The sequence below is a fragment of the Lynx rufus genome, unplaced genomic scaffold (assembly GCF_022079265.1).
Source record: "Lynx rufus isolate CCGP_SWC_20201006 ecotype Redwood Valley unplaced genomic scaffold, mLynRuf1.p SCAF_3, whole genome shotgun sequence".
Lineage (NCBI taxonomy): Eukaryota > Metazoa > Chordata > Mammalia > Carnivora > Felidae > Lynx > Lynx rufus.
In genome coordinates this window covers 149008887-149030545 of record NW_025814845.1, presented here as the reverse complement: position 1 = coordinate 149030545, position 21659 = coordinate 149008887, and the positions used below count along the sequence as shown (strand labels likewise).

The 21659-nt window shown below is 35.5% G+C and overlaps 1 protein-coding gene across 2 annotated transcripts in view; it reads left to right on the top strand.

Moving 5' to 3' along the window:
- GLRA3 (glycine receptor alpha 3) overlaps positions 1-21659 on the top strand; it is a 194726-nt gene that overhangs the window by 26874 nt on the left and 146193 nt on the right. For both annotated transcript variants that reach the window (XM_047092000.1, XM_047092001.1), the window contains exon 2: positions 15122-15249. In XM_047092000.1, coding sequence (XP_046947956.1) covers positions 15122-15249 — 128 coding nt within the window. The remainder of the gene's footprint in view (positions 1-15121; positions 15250-21659) is intronic.

Sequence of the window (21659 nt, the reverse complement as noted above, 5' to 3'; positions counted from 1 at the left end):
TGTTTTGTTTGTTGCTGAATCCAAAACCCTTATAATGATGCTTGGCATATTGTACATTTTCAAGAAATATTTAATAAAGAAAAAGAGTGGATGTGGGTACTAAATACATTAGTCTTTCCCTTTAGGCTCTCATTTTGTCTTGTCTACAACAATTTTTTAATAAATTTTTGTATATTTCTAATCCTTTAGACTTTTTCAAAGTCGAATTTTAATATGACTTTTAAAAATTGTATGACACAGAGACCTTTGATACTGTTCACAGCATTTCTCAATACCATCTTCCTCATACTTAGCTGTCTTTCTGGAGAGCAACCATTTTTGAATGTTTATGTGTTTTTCTTCTTCTGATAATTATTTCCATACATCTAAATAACATCCTTAGGTCCTCATTGTTTTACATTTTGTTTTCCCTCAATTTTCTAATTTCTTCTTTTGTCTTTACTTACATTAAACATTTCTTTAAAGACTGATTTTTTTTTACCCCTCACACTCTTAATCCAGTGGTTTCGTCTATGTGATATATTCAAAACCTGACTACACTCTACAGCAAAATGGTCTTCTTAGCATTCTCTCGTCTGATCAAAGCTATGTTGTTTGTTTTTTTTGAAGGCTTCTGCATAGATCTCATCTGAGGAAATCACATTATTACTTTCTAAGTTGTATCAGCTCCTTTTAGTTTTCTGTTTCTTGGTTACTCTCTCATTTTGCTGCAGTATATTCTCAATGATTTTCCCAAGAAAGTAATAATACGGGTAGATTATTCAATTCCTTATTTTGGGGCTACTTAACTACTGCTCACTCGATTCACATATTGGCTGGAATACTGGATTAAAAATATGAAATAAAAATAATTTTTTCCCAGAACTTTGAAGGCTTGTTCTTGATGTCTTATAACATGTACAAATGCTCATTTAAAAGCCTAAAGCCAGTCTGATCTCATTTTGTGTTTTCTTTTTTCTTTCAGAATCTTTCAAGGTCTTCTATTAATTCTTAATAGTTGGTAATTTTACAATAATGGCTCTAGACATAGTTCTCTATTAGTTCAACCTCTTTTGAATTCAATGAGCTCATTCACTTTGAAGACACTTGTTTTTAACCTTTCTGAAAATTCTCTCTCCCCGTCCACCTACCTGTCTATTATTTCCTCTTTTCATCTTCCAGAACTTACAGGAATTTCTAGTGTGCTGATATCTCCTTTGCTATTGTCTTTTAGTTGCACTCTACACCTCTTTTGTCATTTGGTATTAGTTTAAAGGACTTTGCAAAGGAGCAGAAATAAACACTATTAAACTATTTTAAAATATCTTAGTTATTTACATACTTTAGAACTTTAATTTATCTGAAATTTGTTTATATTTATGTTATGAAATAGGAGATCAAGTTTATGTCATTTGCCAAAAGATTGTTGATTGTCACAACACCATAGTTTGAAGTAGCTTTACCTCTACCTAACACTCCTCACTCTTCTCTACACTCACCTTATATCTCAATTTCTTAGCAAGTCTTTACTGACCATCCATCCAATATGGCCTCTATCAGTTTATCATCTTGGCTATTTTCTTCTGAGAATATAGAACAACCACTAATTATCTTTATTAGTTACATGTTTATTTCTTTACTGTGTGTTTCTTCTATCATAACATAAACTAAACTCCTTGGCTACAGACTTTATTAGTATTCCTTCTACTGCATCCAGAGGTTTAGGTAAGTGGGTTTTACTGCATATGTACAACTAAATGAGTTCAAGAATATGCGTTTTGTATGTATAGGTGAGTGTATATAGATAGATGTAAAAGTCTATATGAAAATGTATAATGTATATAGGTGTATATATACATATGTATATGCACATATAGTTAATACATACATACATATATATGTTATATATATGAAATAAAATCTTGGGGAACAAATACCTTTTTTTGTCTTATCTTGACAATCTGCTTATTTTACCTTCCATAGAAATTTAAGATTTTTTTTTGTTTAGTTTATTCTTAGATCTTAAAAACTTGCTTTTGTTGTCTTTTGGTGGAATTAAACATAGTTTTGCTGAAAGGCTTTTGCATGCATCTGTTAATGTAATGATATATTTGTATACGGCTACAGATTTAATTTATATTTTTAAACCTAATTATTGCAAATGCCTAAATAACAGCATTAAACTCTCTAGATTAAAAAATGATTTATCAAAATTGTTTACATGGAAGAAGAACATGAACTATCAACTTCAGGAAAGTCTTTGCCATAGTTTTCACCTAATCTTTTAAAGGAAGGCATTTTTACTTTGAGAGGAAATATGAAGTACCATCCAGACAAAGACTCTATGTGCTCTACTTTCCAAAGAGACAGTGATATTCTAAATCAAATAAAGGGTACTTTTATTGCTCTCTGGAGCTACACTAAAGTTGAAAGAGTTGAATCATTGACTTTGTCAGATAGGATCATTGGGAAAACATATCCTTACTTGAACTACCATCTTCAAGACCTAACTTCTATGAAAATAAAAAATAATTATTACTATAATAATTTTTTTTAAGTTTATTGAGTTCCATATCAACGTCTTTTAATGATCACATAGGATTTTCTTCATTTAAAAATATGGTATTGGGGCCCCTGGGTGGCTTAGTGGATTAAGCATCTGACTTCGGCTCAGGTCATGATCCTTGCAATTCGTGAGTTCAAGCCCCGCGTCAGGCTCTGTGCTGACAGCTCAGAGCCTGGAGCCTGCTTCAGAGCAGAGCATGCTTCTGTCTCTCTCTCTCTCTCTCTCTGCCCCTCCCCTGCTCGTGCTTTGTCTCTCAAAATTAAATAAATGTCAAAAAAATTTAAAAAAATAAATAAAAATGTTATTTATCACTCTAGTGATATTTTTCAAGTACTATTTATTCATTTATTTCCAAAAATATTTACTTAATATCTCCTATTTGCCAATCAATATTCCAAGTGTCATGAATGCAGCAGTAAACAGCAAAATCCCTGATCTTATGAAGTTATCTTCAAGTAGAGAAAAATATCAAAATAAAGTAAAATAAATAATACTTTAGATAATAAGGAGTTTTATAGAGAAAAGTAAAGCAGAAAGAAAAGAGAAAATGTGAGAAGGAAGACATTTTTAGTTAAGTGATTCAATTAGACCTTTTGAGAAGGTGTCATTTAAGTGAGGGCTTGAAGGTGATAGGGAGCATTAAATGTGGTTATCCAGAGAAGATTCTTCTAGGCAGAAGGAATGGTCAGTAGGATAGCCAGTATGCTTATTAAAAATTTTCAAAGAAACCATCCAGTAAAATATCCTTTCAAACTTTTGTTTCTCAATACAGAGAACCTATCAGAGTAGGTAAGTTTCCCTTTGATATTTCAAAACATCCTCTAATTCAACAGGTCCAAATTTGAACCCATTATTATAATTCTCAAACCTAGTCCCCCTTTTCACTCTATCCTATATCAGTGAATGATATGTCCATACATATAGTTGCTCAATCCAGAAAACTGACTCAATATTATCACTTATCAATTAGCACATAACACATTATTCTAAAATGTAGTGGCTTAAAACAACAATAAATATTTATTAGCCCCAAAGTTTCTCTAGGTCAGAAATTCGGGTTAAGTACAGCTTAAGTAGGATTTTTTTAAAAATTTTTTTAATGTTTATTTATTTTTGAGAGAAAGAGAGAGAGAGTATGTGAGTGAGAAGGGGCAGAGAGAGGGGGAGATAAAGAACCTGAAGCAGGCTCCAGGCTCTGAGCTGTCAGCGCAAAGCCCGACTCAGGGCTCAAACCTGTGAACTGTGAGATTATGACCTGAGCTGAAGTCCAGTGCTTAACCAACTGTGCCACCCAGGTGCCCCTTAAGTAGGATCTTTTATTAGGTTACTGTCAAAGATGTTAGCCATGCTGCAGTCATATGAAGGCTTGACTGGGGTAGAGAATCTGATTTCAAGGTGGCTCAATCCAATAACTGAGAACTTGGTAAATTTTCTTGATGGAAGCCCTCAGTTTCTCCCATGTAGCTACTTGAGTGGCAGGGAGAAAAGTGGGTGATTCAAAAGAGAGCTAGATGGAAATAGCAATATGTTTCACGATTTAAGTATGAAATTCATGTGCCATCATCAAGTCACTTTGTATAGTAAATATTCAACAGGAGAAAAATTGGGCTCTACCCTTGGAAGGGAGGAGTGTCAAAAAATTTTGAATAAGTATTTTCAAAATGATCAGTTATTCTTGAGATGTTCCTTTTGTTCAGAGTCAGTACCAAACCATCACTAAATTTTGTGGATATCTCTTAGATTCTTCTACTTTTCTCCAACCCTACTGCCATTTAAATTACTCAAACCATCCTTGGATCTTCTTGACCACTGAATTGTTTACAAACAGGACTTCGGACAAAAGTCCATGTATGATCTGGAAGGCAATGCATGATCTGGTACCTACAGTTCTTCCGCCTCATTTGTTATTAATTTGTCTGGCCTCTATTCCAGACACAATGACATTCTTTCAGTCTCTTGTGCTTTCCATGACACAACAAATTCTGAGATATTTTCTCTTGTATCTATCCAGTCAGTCTTTTCCTGTGTGAAATTCTGGACTACCATTTCAACAGTCCTCCTCCCTAAAAATGTTCACTGACTTTTATACAAATTGATATACTTCTTTTCACTGAATTTTACACAAGTTGATTATACTTCTTTTGAATTATTTAAAATGTGGCTAGAATAGCAAAACTGAAACCAAACTACTGAGCAGGAAATGATAGAAATCAAAAATTGCTTTTATATATTTACTCAGTAATTGAGTTCTAAAAGACTTAATGTTCTGAATGAGAAGTTATTTATTATTTAAGCAATGAACTAGTGTGTCAATTAAGTCCCTTACAACTAAATATTTGCAAGGTGACTTTGAACCTCTCTAGTTGATGTGGTTCCAACCGTAAGTTGAATCTATGAATTGGGATGGGTCAATCATATCTTTTTCTTTTATGCTGCTCACTCTTCCCTGAAACTTGCCTGTATTTTCTATTCGGGTATCATGTTATACTATTATAACCATCCAAGGCTGTTATATGTTTACATGAATTAGCTTGAGTGAATTTCTCTTCATTTCACTTAAAAAAATACCCCTGACCAAAAGAGCCATGGTATTAAATGCAAAATCCAAACACTGGCATAAGAACTTGGCATTTTTCAAAACATATATGTAGATTGTGTCATTTTTTTTACTAAATTTATCTGTGAAAAATGTGTGCCACTTTATGTATCCATTTTTATACTGGTAAAAGAATATTTGCCTTGCCCAAGGCAAAACAACTTGCTAATGACAAAACTGGAAAAAAATATAAGCCTCCTGGCGGTCAATCTGGAACCTCAACTCTGGTACCATGATGACTTCCATTTAATTATCTTGCGCACTGAACACATAACAGAAACTATTAAGTCTATTCTAAGTAATTTTCAATGTATCTGAAACACTTAATTAGTTTTCTTTAAAATAAATAAGTCGTTAAGAAACTACAAATCAGTGAGTTAATTAACTGTGTTATGGCCTTTTAGTCCTTTCTGTTGAAATAAGCCATGCCAAATACCAAATAAATAATGCCCAAACTATAAAGAAGTAAAGGATTACTCATGAGAATAGACAGTTTATATAGAAGTTACAGTAGAAGTTTTCACAGAAGTTATAACAATTTGCCATACATTTTGAGCACAATATTCTACAACGTGTTTAGTAAAAATAAGTGATTTTATGATAAAACACAAACTTTGTAGATAAAAAGATTATATAAAGATTAGGATTAACAAATCTCAAACGACTGCACTATCTAATCCTCTGTCTCTGTGTTTACCATTGAATGGTGTCCTCCTTCTTCACATCCCTTGCCTACAACCCTATATTAACCCTTCATATGCAAACATACAATCAATATGTAATTATCACTAACCACTAGCAAGCATGGGACATAGACACCATAGACCCTAAAAAAACACTGATTTATATATACGCTGAATGTAGACACTGCAATACTAGGCTTGGTTGAAAGGTCACCCTTGACATTCCAATTTACAGCTCTCCAATTCCACTTTTAAGTGACGATTTTCATGATTCGATGATTTTAGTTTCCCTTGCAGATTTCTGTGTCTTGATTTTTTCTTATTTCTAAATACTTGTTCAGTGATTGCCCTTGATATTTATTAGCACTATTCCTAACTTGGATAGAAGGACAGAAGGAGAGAAAATTGGGCCTTCTTTAGTATTAAACATACACTTGAAGCCTGATTACTGCTAGACTTGTAGAGCCATAGTCTGATGTTTGACGTCTGCATCATTATATGTAGTTAATTTGTTTCAAAAATATTTATTCAGTTGTTATTCTGGATGCTCTGGATTTCTTCTGGGTCTATTGAAACAATCAGAACAGTCATGATTTGCTTAAGTAGTAGCTCCTACAAAGGAAGAGGTAGACATTGATTAATTTTATTAAAATGACTATTGCAATTGTAGTAAGTGCTACTAATGAGAAACATAAATGCAGGAAATATTTTAGCAGGGTTTTACAAAATCAGAGAGAATGGTTAAGGTTTCTTGAGAAAATGGTGCTAAAACCTAGATCAGAATTAATTAGTTGAAGAGATGACCAATGAGCATTCCAGGCAAAAGCAGGTTGTACCAGAGACATTGAAGAGAACATGGTGAGAAGCAGTTGGATTATAGATCTAAGTTTGAAGGTAGAGCCAAGTGGATCAATATGATATGTGAAATAAAGAGTGGCGTCAAGGGTTACAAAAGATTTTCCTCCGGACAAATGGAAAGATGGAGTTACCATTAACCAAGTTTGAAAAAAAAAAAAAAACCGAAAAAAGAATAAGTGTGTGTGGGAATAGAAGTTCAATTTATCTTTGTTCTTATTAGAGATTTGATTTGCCAGCCATCTGTGATTATTTTATTCTAGTGTCAGAAATTGAGATGATTTAAGCTATGCCCAGTCTCCTACTAAGGCTTCTACGTTTCTGGTTTATTTTTACTCAAAAGTTGTAATTCTTTGAGATATTAAAGCAACTCATAGGAGCTCACCCTTTGGTGAGTCTGGGAATCCAGTTTTTCTCTCTCTAAATCCACAAAGCTTTCAGAACTTGTACATAGATCGCTAACCCCTCATCTACTACTCAAATTGATTCTCACCCCCGAGAGAAATGCAGCTCTAAATATTTGGCTCCCTTCTGTGAGTTTCCTTTATCTTAGGTCACAGCCGTCATTTTCCCTTGTGTTTTTAGCTCCTCCGTGCACAGATTTGTCTTAAACTTGTCTAGTTGTTTTCAGTGTAAAGTTCAATTTGTTTAAAATATTGGCTCATACATTTAGTGTTTAAATGGCTAGGCAGCAAACCTCTCTATACCTTAGTTCCTTCATCTGTAATACATAGGTCGCAATATCTAACTAGCAACATTGTTATGAGAATTAAATGATATCATGTGTATGAATCCTGTGGCTGAGAGATCAGGAAGCAACTATGGTATTTGTCCTATTTATTATCAATTAAAATAGCCTAAGCCCCGTCAAACTGCAGATATGAGTGCAGAATGAAATCACTTTAAAATGATAATCATATGTGACTGGCACATTGCCCACAGTAGCAAGAATCAAGATCCTAGTACCTTGTTAATTTTTAGTTATTTTCCTGAGTCTCCAGAGATATTCTAGAATGGTCCTTTTATATTCCTCCAATATGGTCTCCTTTTTAAATAATTAGCATCATCAAACTATCAACTTAAAGCCAGCTTCACTGCATGTGTCTTCGTGGAAAAAAAAAATTATTCCTTTTCTAAGGCAGAATGCTTTCATGTGAAATACTCAAAACTTCACATATCCCCGAAGTTCCAGTTCTCTTTAGTTCTCAGAACAAGAATGAAGCCATAAGGAAATGGAGGACTGTGTTTTGTTTTTCTTTTTTCTTTTTTTAATGTTTATTTATTTTGGGGAGAGAAAGAGAGACAGAATGCAAGTGGGGGAGAGGCAGAGACAGAGGGAGACACAGAATCTGAAGCAGGCTCCAGGCTCTGAGCTGTCAGCACAGAGCCTGACACAGGACTTGAACCCTTGAACTGTGAGATCATGACCTAAGCCAAAGTCGGCGGCTCAACCAACTGAGACATCCAGGCGCCCCTGTGTTTTGTTTTTCAAACGGGGGCAACAAATATCAATTGCTTGTATTTCTAAATCTCACAAAGTTCCAAATAATAACTGTGAAATTTTTTTTCACCAAGAATTGAAGCCCTACAAGGCTGGTTGCATGGCTATAAAATACAGAGTAAACTGTGATTCTCTATTATACCCAAAACCTTCTCTGAGTACTGATTTATTCACCACAAGTCACACTTCTTTCTGCACAAATGAATTCCCGAAAATAGATGCATGGAGATTTGTGGCCCTATGTGCCAAGACTCGTCTCAAACCCTCCTTATGTTGCCCTGCTACATCTTTCATATTTTCCCTCAATTTTAAGGTGCGTTTAGCAGAGGTAAATAGGTATTGACAACTTTACTAAATTCATCTTAAAATCATCCATATTTAATGGTGATTTCTGTCCTCCAGAAGTGGATGCATTTTATTTTCTTGTCTCAATGAAGAGGACAAAGAGGAGAGAAGAGGAGGGTAAGAGATATCTTTGTGATGAATTTTGATTTCAATTCTTAAAAAAATAGATTTCTGCCAGTGTTGCAGAAATTGAAGTCTTTGAACTTGTAACTAGCATGTCTTTATAAAAATAAGAATATATAAAATGCTTAATTGCAACAAATGTTCATTGACGGGAATGTACATGACTTCACCCACAGTTTCAAAGAATAGTTGATAGGAAATAGTTAAGAGTAGTTAAGAATAGGTAAGAGTAAGTAGAAAATAGTAAAGATAATAAATACAGTGCTTAGTGCAGTAGAAAAAAGAAGAGCCAAGTCCAGGAAGCAAGCAAATTAACACATTTGAGATGTTCATATTAAAAGTCTTCTATGGGAATGCAAGCTGGTGCAGCCACTCTGGAAAACAGTATGGAGGTTCCTCAAAAAACTAAAAATAGAACTACCCTACAAGTCAGCAATTGCACTACTAAGCATTTATCCACGGGATACAGGTGTGCTGTTTCGAAGGGACACATGCACCCCCATGTTTATAGCACCACTATCCACAATAGCCAAAGTATGGAAAGAGCCCAAATGTCCATCAGTGGATGAATGGATAAAGAAGATGTGAGATATATATACAATGGAGTATTACTCGGCCATCAAAAAGAATGAAATCTTGCCATTTACAACTACGTGGATGGAACTGGAGGGTATTATGCTAAGTGAAATTAGTCAGTCAGAGATAGACAAATATCATATGACTTCACTCATATGAGGACTCTAAGAGACAAAATAGATGAATATAAAGGAAGGGAAACAAAAATAGTATTAAAACAGGGAGGGGGATAAAACAGAAGAGACTCATAAATGTGGAGAACAAACTGGAGGGGTTGTGGGAGGGGGGATGGGCTAAATGGGTAAGGGGCTTTAAGGAATCTACTGAAATCATTGTTGCACTATATACTAATTTGGATGTAAATTAAAAAAAATAAAATTAAAATAATATAAAATAAAATAGCAGAAAGCAAAACAAAACAAAAAAGTCTTCTAAAAATTCAAAGCTGCTTCTTTCAAAAGTACTGATCATGAGTAATTTGCTAATAACCTTAGTAACTTGCTATAAATATGACAGTTTTATTGATACTTGGAGATTTAGACAAAAATAATAAACTTGATAATAAATAGTTTCTTACCTAAAAAACCATTATACATTAATCTTAGATTTCTTCCCACTGCCTCCTCCTGTCCCGAGTTTTAACAACTCAAAAAAAAAAGTTTTAAAATATGTTTGTACAGATGATGATGTTGACTATTTAAAAATTAGAGGAAGATTCCTGATTGGTCATATGGAATTTCATGCCGTGTTTATTACTATAAGCTCTCTTCAGTGACTACAGTTCTCTGAAGACAGTCTAGTAATGTTCACATGGTGCAAGTCTCAGGTATTACTGTAATTGGAAGAAAGTCTAGGATTAATATGTCAGAGCAGGAATTATAAGTGATAGGAAGTCTTCCCATATGTATAACATTTATCCCTTTCAGAAAAGGAAAGGATACATGATGTAGAGATGCTTTTCAGCCAGTTGCTCCACATAATTCTGTTTGCAATCATTCCTTCTGAGTCAAAATGGTGAATTTTCAGGGGCACCTGGGTGGCTCAGTCCCCTGGGTGACTCTTGATTTCAGCCCAGGTCATGATCTCACAGTTCATGAGTTTGAGCCTCCTGTTGGGCTCTGTGCCAACAGGGCAGAACCTGCTTGGGAGTCTCTCTCTCTCTCTCTCTCTCTCTCCCCTCCCACCGTCCCTCTGAAAAATAAATAAGCATTTAAAAAATTGTGAATTTTTAGAAATAAAATCAATTGTCTACAAGCAGTTGGATGGTTCTTGTGTCATTGCAAGAAACAGAACTAGTAAAGAAAACTGGAATATTTATCTGCTCAGAATTTTCCCATTTTTTATAGGCATCATTCTGCAAAGTTTGGTGTGAATTCTTGGTACAAAACAGGAAGATTTTGCTCTCAGTGGTAGGAAAAAGGGAGCCAGCCAATCATTCTCTTCATTGTACCTTCACTTCCTTGCTCCTGCTCACCGATACTTCCCAGGGATTCTCTGTAACCTTTAGATGGGCCCAGACTGAGTACTCTACTGAACTGTGAATATGTTAAAGATGCAAATCTGCGTTCTCTGTGTTTTAGGTTCTTAGCACTGTGCTTTGCACCTAAGAAATTGCGAGAACTCAAATTCATTGTCTCAACATTTAACAGATATTTTAAGTGCATTTTGACATGAGAAAGGACATTTTTGTACAAAAAAAATGCACTATAATTTTATTGTTAGTAAATTTCTGTTTTACAGACCTCTGTAAATCCTCTTCTTCATAAAAGCAGTGAGAAAACTGTCAAAACATGTGGCCATCAACTTTTCCATAACTCTGTAAATTAATCAGAGATTTGTAGTAACACATGAAGTAGTTTAATCAAGAAAAACAGCTGAATCTTGGTAGGAACAGTGGGATTTGTGGCTATAACTTGTCCTATTCTTGTTCTCCTTTCTCAGCTCCATGGTAGCATGATAAACCAACAGCCGGCAATAAAAAGCAACAACCTGGCAGCTACCAGGGTGGGCAGAAAGGAGTCTGAATTCCTTTAAAGCCTCATTGTTAGAGAAATGTTATTATCTGAACTGTCTGGAGGCTCTATGGAAGACACCACTTGCAAGACTGCTTTTATTTGACCTAATGTGGAGCTCATTCAGTATGAAAAGTCTTTTTCCTCAGGATGTTGGTCAAATATATTTAGAGGCAATGTTTTAACCTCACAGGTGCCCAAGGTAGTGAGTAACAGTGGGGGCAAACAACAGATTAACCAAAAAGCCTAAAAGAAAAAGCAATGAAATGATATGCCCATAGGGGTTTGGAAAAGCTCACATATTTCTGGGTATCTAGAAGACCACGCATCTGTATGGGGTTGTGAGCATGCCTAGTGTCATGGACTTAATTGCAACCTTTCAAAATTCTTATGTTGAAATACTAACTCCCAATATCTCAGAATGTGACTTTAATTAAAGATTATTAAGATAAAATGAGGTCATATGGGGCCCCAATCTATCACTGGTGATCTTCCAAGAAGAGGAGATTTTGACACAAACACATAGGAGAGGAAGAAACAGAGAGAAGATGGCCACCTGCAAGCCATGGAGAGAGACCTTCAAAGAAGATGAACCCTGCCAACAACTTGATCTAGGACCTCTAGCTCCAAGAACTATGAGAAAATTAATTGCTATTGTTTAAGGTACTTAGTCCAGGGAGCCTTGTTAAGATAGCCCTAGCAAACTGATACACAGAGAGTTGTGTGCATGATTGGGAAAGACCTGAGAAAACCTTAAGCTCTCCACCCTGGCTGGCCTTTAAGCCTTGTGCAAATGGGAAATAAAGGCTAAGACAGAGTTGTCAATTGCCTGACTCAGTGTTGAAGGTGTGGCTCCATAAACATAGCACTCCCAGAAAATTCTGGGAAATATATCGGTTTTAGGAATTTAGGAAAATCCTTGTCTACTTATTAGGTGATCCCTAAACCACTCAGATAGACTTTACAGAATTAGTTCAGAAAAGCCAATTAAAAAACAAAACAGAAACCAGCAACAATAATAAACCTTAGGGAGGAGGGATAATATAATTTACTGAGTTGCCATGTTATATCATCTAAAATGTCCAGTTTTCAGTGACAATATTATGAAACATTGAAAGAAAAAAAAGTGTGGCTCACACACAGGGAAAAAAAGGCAAGCGGTAGAATCTGCTTGAAGAAAGCAACGATAGTGGAATTACTGGACAAAGACTTTAAATCACCTATTTTAGATACTTTAATAAAAACTAAAGGAAACCATGTTCAAAGAAATCAGCTATTTTCACTCCTTTACTAAAAACTAAAGGGAACCATGTTCAAAAAACTAAAAAGGAAGTATGACAATAATATCTCCCCAAATACAGAATATATCAATGAAGAGACAGAGATTAAAAAAAAGAAGAAGAAAAGAGTAACTCTGGAGTTGGGAAGTGGAATAACTTAATGCAAAACTCACTGGGAAAAAACTGTGAGTTTTCTCTGACTGCTACAACAAATTACCACCAATAACAGCAACTTATTCTTCCTTGGTTCTGGAGGCCAGAAGCCTGAAGTCAGTTCACTGGGCCCAAAACAAGGTGTGAGTAGGACCAAGAGCCCTCCAGAGGCCCTAGGGGAGAATCTGTTTCTTCCTTTTGCAGCTTCTATTGACTGCTGGCATTCCTTGGCTGTGGTCACATCACTCTAATCTCTGCTTGTACCTGTATGGTCACATTGTGTTCCCTCTTCTGTCTAAAACCAAATACACCTCTGCCTCTCTCTTACAAGGATACACATCATTGCATAATCTAGAATGATCTCTTCCATGCAGTGCAAAATCTGATGGTTGTCAGTCTCGCATACATAGTATTCTATTTATTTTGAAATGTGAAGGGCATTGTATTATTGGTTCAGATCCAGGTAAATTGGTGTGTTTTTTGGTAGGAGAATGTAGAAGTTCATTTGCTGATAACTGAAGGGAGGATTTTGCAAAGGAAATACAGGGAATGGTTTAGAAGAAGCAAACTGTAGTTATGAGAACTCTGACAATGCCTTTCTGCCTATGTTCTTGGGCCAGGGAAAATGAGCAAATGCTGCTTAAGATTACAGGTGAAAGTTACTTAAAACCAGGTGGTAGAGAAAGTTCTAGAGTTACTGAGAATGTAGTGGTTCTTTATGATATTATTATTATGATATTTATTATTATTATTATTACCTTAAAATAAACTTTCCAGAGATTATGGTGGCAGGGAGTTCAACTGCCCAGTAATAATCAGAGATAAAGGGTCATAAAGTAATCTGGAGCCAAAAAATAGAGATAGGAGAAACTTCTGCCCCTGGAAAAAGCACGAAAGACAGAGAGAGAGCCGCCGGGCAGATAAGTGACTTTGAATGTCCAGAACTAGATAGAACCTTGTGAACTATTCATGGATGCTGTTAGCGGTGATCCTACACTTTCAGAAATGTCACTGTCACATTACGATTGATATTGGATTTTAAAATTGCGCCTGTGTCTGTGGTACACAATTTAACAGTGATGGCTGTAAGACCCATTTTCACTAGTTATTAAAAATTCTGGCAGGAGGAACTTGATACTGCTGAGATCAAGCTGTGACCACAAAGGTTCAGGGTCTGGTGATGCTCTGAGTTGAGTGACAGAGCCGGGAGGATATGATGACTGACAATCTCTGGGAAGTAACATCAGCTTAAATATATCAGTTTCAAACACATGTGTGCTCAGGAAGTCTGTCTCACTTCCCTGAGCAAAGCGCCGTGGATGAAAAGAATCATTTGATCTTAGCAAGCAGGCCCAGGCTTTCCGGGGACCAGCCTAGGTAAATGAGGGGCTGGATGGGGTGCAGTGACATGTGTGAGTGTCTAGGATGAGCAGCTGCAAAAAACAAACAAACAAAAAAATTTAATGAAAAAAGTGCAGTAGCTCTTTACTTTGCCCAGACACACGTTCTCATTGTGTAATAGCCAGGTGCACTGACCACATTTATGGTAATTTCTCAATCTTAGTGCACAGATTTTAGATCTGAACAAAATGTACTGGAGGAATGACACAAGATGAAAGCAGAATGAATTTAACTGGCTATGTTACTAATATAGGAAGCATCTAATTGAAGAAAAGAGCATCATTGTTTAGTCTGTAGGACAGACGTTTTATTACCATTGAGAAGAATTTACAAAACTTGAAAGGTGATGTTTATCCCCTCAGTAAAAGCAGTAAGAATTGTACTTCACAGCTGAACTTTCATTTTTCTCTTATGCCTGACTCGCTAAGGATACTTTTTTTAAAAAATATTTTTTATGTTTATTTTTATTTTTGAGAGAGAGAGCGCATGCACGCACACACAAGTGGGGGGAGGGGTAGAGAGGGAGACAGAATCCAAAGCAGGCTCCAGGCTCCAAGCTGTCAGCACAGAGCTGGATGCGGGGCTCGCACCCACCCAATGTGAGATCATGACCTGAGCCAAAGTCGGTCGCTCAACGGACTGAGCTACCCAGGCGCCCCACTAAGCATACATTTGACTAAAAATTACAGTTAGAAGTCAAACTTGGGTAAACACAAATTTTGAAAGCCTAATAATTTGGCAGCGGCTTTGTTTCCAGACTTAAAATAATGTCACCTCTGACCTTTTGGGCTGAATACATGTGAAACCTTATAAATACTTGACTGTAGATCTGTCTATGGGTCTATAGGTCTATAAAGACCTATCTGTCATTATGCTAATATTCACCTTATAGTGTATAGTATACATACTATATAAAATATATAAAAGTTTTTCTTTTTGTTTTAAAAGGTACTTTTGCTTTCCATTTTTTTAATTCTCTATTTATAGTGACAACTATTAGGAAGACTTTTGCTTGTCATTTTCTGTAAACTCTGAATGTTCTCATTTATAGCTTGGTTGCAACAAAGGAAACAGACAGTGCAAGATCTCGAAGTGCTCCAATGTCACCTTCTGACTTTCTGGATAAATTAATGGGGAGGACATCAGGGTATGATGCACGAATCAGACCCAATTTTAAAGGTAATTATCTACTTACTACTATATTTGAAAGTGTTTTGAATGTTATTAAACAAAATAAATTTTCAGATTGATTCCACCAAAAATTCTAATGCTTATTTTCAGTAATTATGCAAAGATATGTTTTGAAAGAAAAAATCTATTCTTATGTTAATTTTTCTCAGAATTCGTCTTCTTTGAACCAATAGTGTTTGTTTTTCCTTCTTTGTTACGGTAATTATTGTCATGATGATTCATTTTAGGAAAAAAATATATATATACATTCCACTCACTGGAATAGAATCTTCTTTAGAGCTGGCAATAAACCATATTTTAAATTCCCCACAGCAAGACTCTTTTATATTGTGGAGAATCAAACGGTTGTTGAATTTATGTACTGGGTAAAGAGTCTGGATAACTAAAAGCCACTGATAACATTTCAAAAATCATTCCCTCTACAAAATTTTTACTTAAATGTATAAGAAAGAGTGTAATTATCAGTTTAAGAATACCCACCTTTATTCTTCTGTTTAATATAGTGAAAAGGAGCATATTTATGCATGTCATATGTGTATTATCCAGAACCACAAAGGTCCTAGGGTAAAAGATTAGAAAACTACTTCTATGTCTGTATTTATTTAATATATCTTGAATAATATTCTATTCAATAAATAAAATAATCCAAATAATAATACATACCATTTCCATGAGATTCAATTAAGCTATTTTTATTCTTAAAGGTGAAAAGAAATACAATATAATCTAAATGATTTTTTTTCTGAATTTGTTCTTATGGGGAAAAAAAAAAGGAATTGTTTAGCACTGGTTTAAGAATTATTTACAGAGGACTGATAAATACCAAGAATGGGTAGTAGGAGAAAAATATAGGAGTAAAATTTGTTGATAATTTATAAGTAAAGAACTATGAATTGCTTCAATTTCAAAATTATTTCGACATTTATATTATGGATTGTATTTCTTGATTTAAGCATGTTGACCATAAATATTCTTAACTGCACGAGAAGAACACTAAATGTAAAGCCATGAGGAAATAGTACAGCTTAAGAGATATCATATATAAATGAAACAAGAGATTTCAGCATCATGAGGATCTTTTACAAATTGCAGAACAGCAGTAACCTTGACATTAGGTTGAGAACTAACTTTGAATTGACCTTGAAATATATGCAGTTGTCATTTTAGTAAACAGCAAGAAACATAATCAGCAATTAGTAGATTCATTATGGTGATTCCATTCAGTGGTTCAAAGTATTGCTTTGTTTTCACTGAAAACTAAAGAGAAAAATGTGTTCTATCTTTAAATGTCTGTGAATATTTTAAAAACCACATAAACACTCAATGGAGGTCTTACTAAAAATATAGGTAAGTTACTAACTGCACAATAGTGGTCCCAGTGCCTTTGCTGCTGTCTTGGAAAATTTACTTTCATTTTATCATTTCAATCACTTAACAGACAAAGGAAATTTTAAACCATCTTCAATGTGATTAATATTACTATTAATGTGTGAGACCAGGAAAGGACTGAAAAGATTTGGTTTTGCTTAAAAAAAGTAGTGATTTTTTTAAAAAATGAAAAAACATTTCTAAAAACTAGCTGATAACCCAACCAGTTTAAAGGTGAGGAGATTTGTTTTTTAATGTCTATTTACTTATTTTTGAGAGAGAGAGAACATGAGAGGGGCAGAGAGAAAGGGAGACAGAGAATCGAATATCTTACACTCTGAATATCAGAAAAGCAAGTGGACGCTCATATGATTACCATAATGTCAGTTTTAAAAAAATGATAACTTAATGAATTAGTTCTTAGCTAACACTCTTGTTTTTCCATTCAAACGTTGTTGTCTCTAGGGAACGCTCACAGCTTCCTCCCCAAATTCAGCACATTCGACAGTTTCTTTTTGTTGAATGAAATAACATCATAATCCTTTGACCATCATTTTGTTGCTTAATACTGAAATATAAATAAAATATATTTAAATATTTTTTTAGGTATATATGTCCTAACAAACTAAATACAAGACATATCAGAAGACGATTGTATCAGTCCCTCTATTGTCAGGTACCTAGGCACCCACCATGCCTCCATAAGAAAAGTTCATCTGGACTGCCTGGGTGGCTCAGTCGGTTTAGTGTCCAACTTCAGCTCAGGTCATGATCTCACAGTTCGTGATTTCGAGCCCCGTGTTGGGCTCTGTGCTGACAGTTCGGAGCCTGGAGCCTGATTCAGATTCTGTGTCTCCTCCTCTCTCTGCCTCTCCCCCTCCTCATGCTCTGTCTCTCAGTAATAGATAAATGTTAAAAAAAAAAATTAAAAATAAAAGTTCATCAGACAGAAGTATGAAGTGAAGAAACTGTTCTGGTGATATTTAACTCAGTTTTTCTGTGTGGTATCTCACAAGACTAAAACTACACCATCCCCCACAACCCTGCCATATTGATTTTTTTCCCCTTTGTCTATTTTTTTTAAGAATTTATTTGGCTAATCAAACTAGCTTAAAGTGGTTATTACATATATATTTTGCCTCTAAGTTTGTCAAAGACAAGGAATTAATACTGTAATATTTTAAGGGCATGACCATCAGTAGTGTGATATGTGATACTCCACTAGTTTTTTTTTTAATAATTAAGTAAAATTAAATATTTTTTAAAAGAATAGGGATGGAAATTTGTCAAAGTAGATATAATAATGTATTACAATAACTTGAATGATTTAGTCCTCACATCTTCAAAGATTAAAATGTTAATAAAAAATAAATCTAGAAAATAATTTACTTTGATAACTACTCAGATAATAGGCAAGTGTTTTCAAAATACACAAGCATTGGAAAACACCTCTCAGGGGTATTTAACCTCTCATGGAGTTATAAATTTTGCAAGAGAAAAACAAAATCTTAATATTGACCTTCACAGACAATTTACAGAGACTAAATAAGAATGTTCAACCTCATTAGCAATCAGTAAAGTGAAAATTATAATAATAACGTGATAGGACTTTCACCTTTCAAAATATAAACATTTAAAAATAATATGAATTATTTCAGGTTAAATGCATGAAGGAAATTTATTTCTGGAATATTGATTTCAAATTTGTGATTGTTTTCATGAGTATATGTACATCAAAAGGGAATTTATCTTGTGGGCCATAGTGGAGAACAACTATTTAAAAATATAAAATGACTGGGAAGGAGCCAAGATGGCGGAACAGCATGGAAGTTATTTGGGTGTCACGTCCATGAAATACAGCCAGACCAACACTAAACCATCCTACACACCTAGAAAACTGATTGGAGGATTAACACAACAATCTGCACAACCTGAACCACAGAATTCAGCAGGTACATGGGGTGGAGAGGGGAACTTGGGAAGAGAGAAGCTGGTGGCAGACAGGGAGCCGCTTTTCCAGGCAGAGAGAGGACAGAGAGTAGGTCGGTGGGGGAGAATATGGGAAAAACACTCCTCCCCAAAAGCAGCTGGAGAGAAGTGGAAAATTGGAAACAGCTGCAGGGATTAAACCAAAAAGGGAGAAAGGAGAAAGGAGAAGGTTTAAATTCTATTAAGACTGTAAACAGGGGAGCACAAAGTCTGCAACTCTGCATCTCGATAACTGGTGATGCTCTGGTGGGAAGGGCAAATCCCCAGGAACAGAGTGGGGTCTAGGAGGTTCTTGGGCCACACGGGGAAAAGCAGTTCTACTGCTGGAAGGACATTTGGTAGAGACTGTTGAAGCCACCTGGTCCCAGCAGACCCCAGAAAACGGCCACATTTTCTGGTGCTGGAGCAAGGTCGTTAAGGGTGAAGCCTGGTGCTACATGAGTGTTGTGATTTTCCATAATCCCTGAAAAGCTGCTGTTACACTATCTCGCGAACTTTTGCTGGGACAGGCTGGCACCTGGCTGCAGTCTCAGGGCACCGGCAGCAGCAGGGTCCAGCAAACGTTCCTGGGTGCACCCAACATTCAGCCATTGCTCATTTGACCATTGCTCATTCGGCCATTGCTTGGTGAGACCCTCCCACAGAGGGATGGAACAGGCCAAAGCTGCAGTGCTTCAGAAGTAAGGGGCCAGGAAAAACAGCCACATCTGAGACAAAATTTGGGAGAGAGGTACTGCCTGGGGCCTGGTCACGGAGAGTGAAAAAGCTGGGAGTAGACAAAAGCTGAAGACAGGACAGTTGCACAATTGCTGATCTGGGAGAAGAGAGTTCCTATACTAGAGACTGGGTAGCTGGGTGATGCCATTTTCACTGCTCCTGCACATGTGCATACGCACCTATGAGCACCGCAACAATCCAACCCAGTAGGCTAGCAGTGCCATCTAGTGGAGAACGGAGCAGTTACACTGAGCCCTGCCGAACTGGACCAACCTTGCTCTTCAAGAACACAAGTCTTACTGCCTACTTAGTTTATGGACTATAAAGTGCTACATAGTCTGACTTCTAGGGGAAAATGAAATAATTTCAGTCCTATTTCAATCTGTTAGCAGGTCCATGTATTCAATATTCTTTCTTCTTTTTTTCTCTTTTACACTACTTTTCTTTTTCTTGAATACAGAAATAGAAAAAATTCATTTTTATTTTCATTTTTTATTAAAAATATATTTTTTAATTTTTTAAATATATATTTTACATTCGTATAAATTTTTTCAAATTCTGTCTTACTTCCATCATTTTATTTTAGTCTACTTCAGTGTATCCACCTTTTCAAATTTTCAAACAATTTCTTTTTTCCCTCTTTTTTCTATTTTTCGTTTCTTTTCTTTTTCTTGAATACAGAAAGAGAAAAAAATCATTTTTATTTTTAATTTTTATTAAAATTTTTTTCTTTATTTTTTCTACAATATTCTTTATTTTTGTGTAAATTCTTTCAAATTCTATTTTACTCCCATCATCTCATTTTAGTCTATTTCAGTGTATTCATTTTTTCAAATTTTCAAGAGATTTCCTTTTTTTTCTTTCCCCACCTTTTTTTCTCTAATCTGTCAAACCACTTTCAACACTCAGACCAAAATACTCCTAGGATCTAGCATCATTTATTAGATTTTGTGTGTGTGTGTGTTTAATTTTTTAATTTTTGTCTTTTTAATTTTAATTTTTCTACCTCATCATTCCTTTTCTCCCTTCAAAAGGACAAAACGAAGGAATTCACCCCAAAAGAAAGAGGTTGAAGAAATGACAGCCAGGAATTTAACCAATGCAGATACAAGCAAGATGTCTGAACCAGAATTTAGAATCACGATAATAAGAATACTAGCTGGAGTTGAAAATAGATTAGAATCCCTTTCTGCAGAGATAAAAGAAGTAAAAAATAGAATGAAATTAAAAATGTTGTAACTGAGCTGCAATCACAGACAGATGCAGTGGCAGCAAGGATGGATGAGGCAGAACAGAGAATCAGTGATATAGAGGACAAACTTATAGAGAATAATGAAGCAGAAAAAAAGAGGGAGATGAAGGCAAAAGAGCATGATTTAAGAATTAGAGAAACCAGTGACTCATTAAAAAGGAACAACATCAGAATCATAGGGGTCCCAGGAGAGGAAGAGAGAGAAATAGGGGTAGAAGGGTTATGTGAGAAAATCATAGCAGAAAACTTCCCCAACCTGGGGAAAGACACAGATAACAAAATCCAGGAAGCACAGAGGACCCCCATTAGATTCAACAAATACCGACCATCAATAAGGCATATCATAGTCAAATTCACAAAATATTCAGGTAAGGAGAGAATCATGAAAGCAGCAAGGGAAAAAAAGTCCCTAACCTACAAGGGAAGACAGATCAGGTTTGCAGCAGACCTATCCACAGAAACTTCGCAGGCCAGAAAGGAGTGGCAGGATATATTCAATGTGCTGAATCAGAAAAATATGCAGCCAAGAATTCTATATCCAACAAGGCTGTCATTCAAAATAGAAGGAGAGAAAAAAAGTTTCCCAGACAAATGAAAATTAAAGGAGTTTGGGGCGCCTGGGTGGCTCAGTCGGTTGAGTGTCCAACTTCGGCTCAGGTCATGATCTCGCAGTCTGTGAGTTTGAGCCCCACGTCAGGCTCTGTGCTGACAGTTCAGAGCCTGGAGCCTGCTTCGGATTCTGTGTCTGCCTCTCTCTTTGACCCTCCCCCACTCATGCTCTGTCTCTCTCTGTCTCAGAAATAAATAAACATTAAAAAATTTTTAAAAAAATTAAAGGAGTTTGTGACCACCAAACCAGCCCTGCAAGAAACTTTAAGGGGGACTCTCTGAGAAAAGAAAAAAAATGAAAAATATTATATATATATATATATATATATATATATATGTGTGTGTGTGTATATATATATATATGCGCAACAAAGCAACAAAGATTAGAAAGGACTAGAGAACACCACCAGAAACTCCAACTCTACAAGCATCCTAATGGCAATAAATTCATATCTTTCAGTAC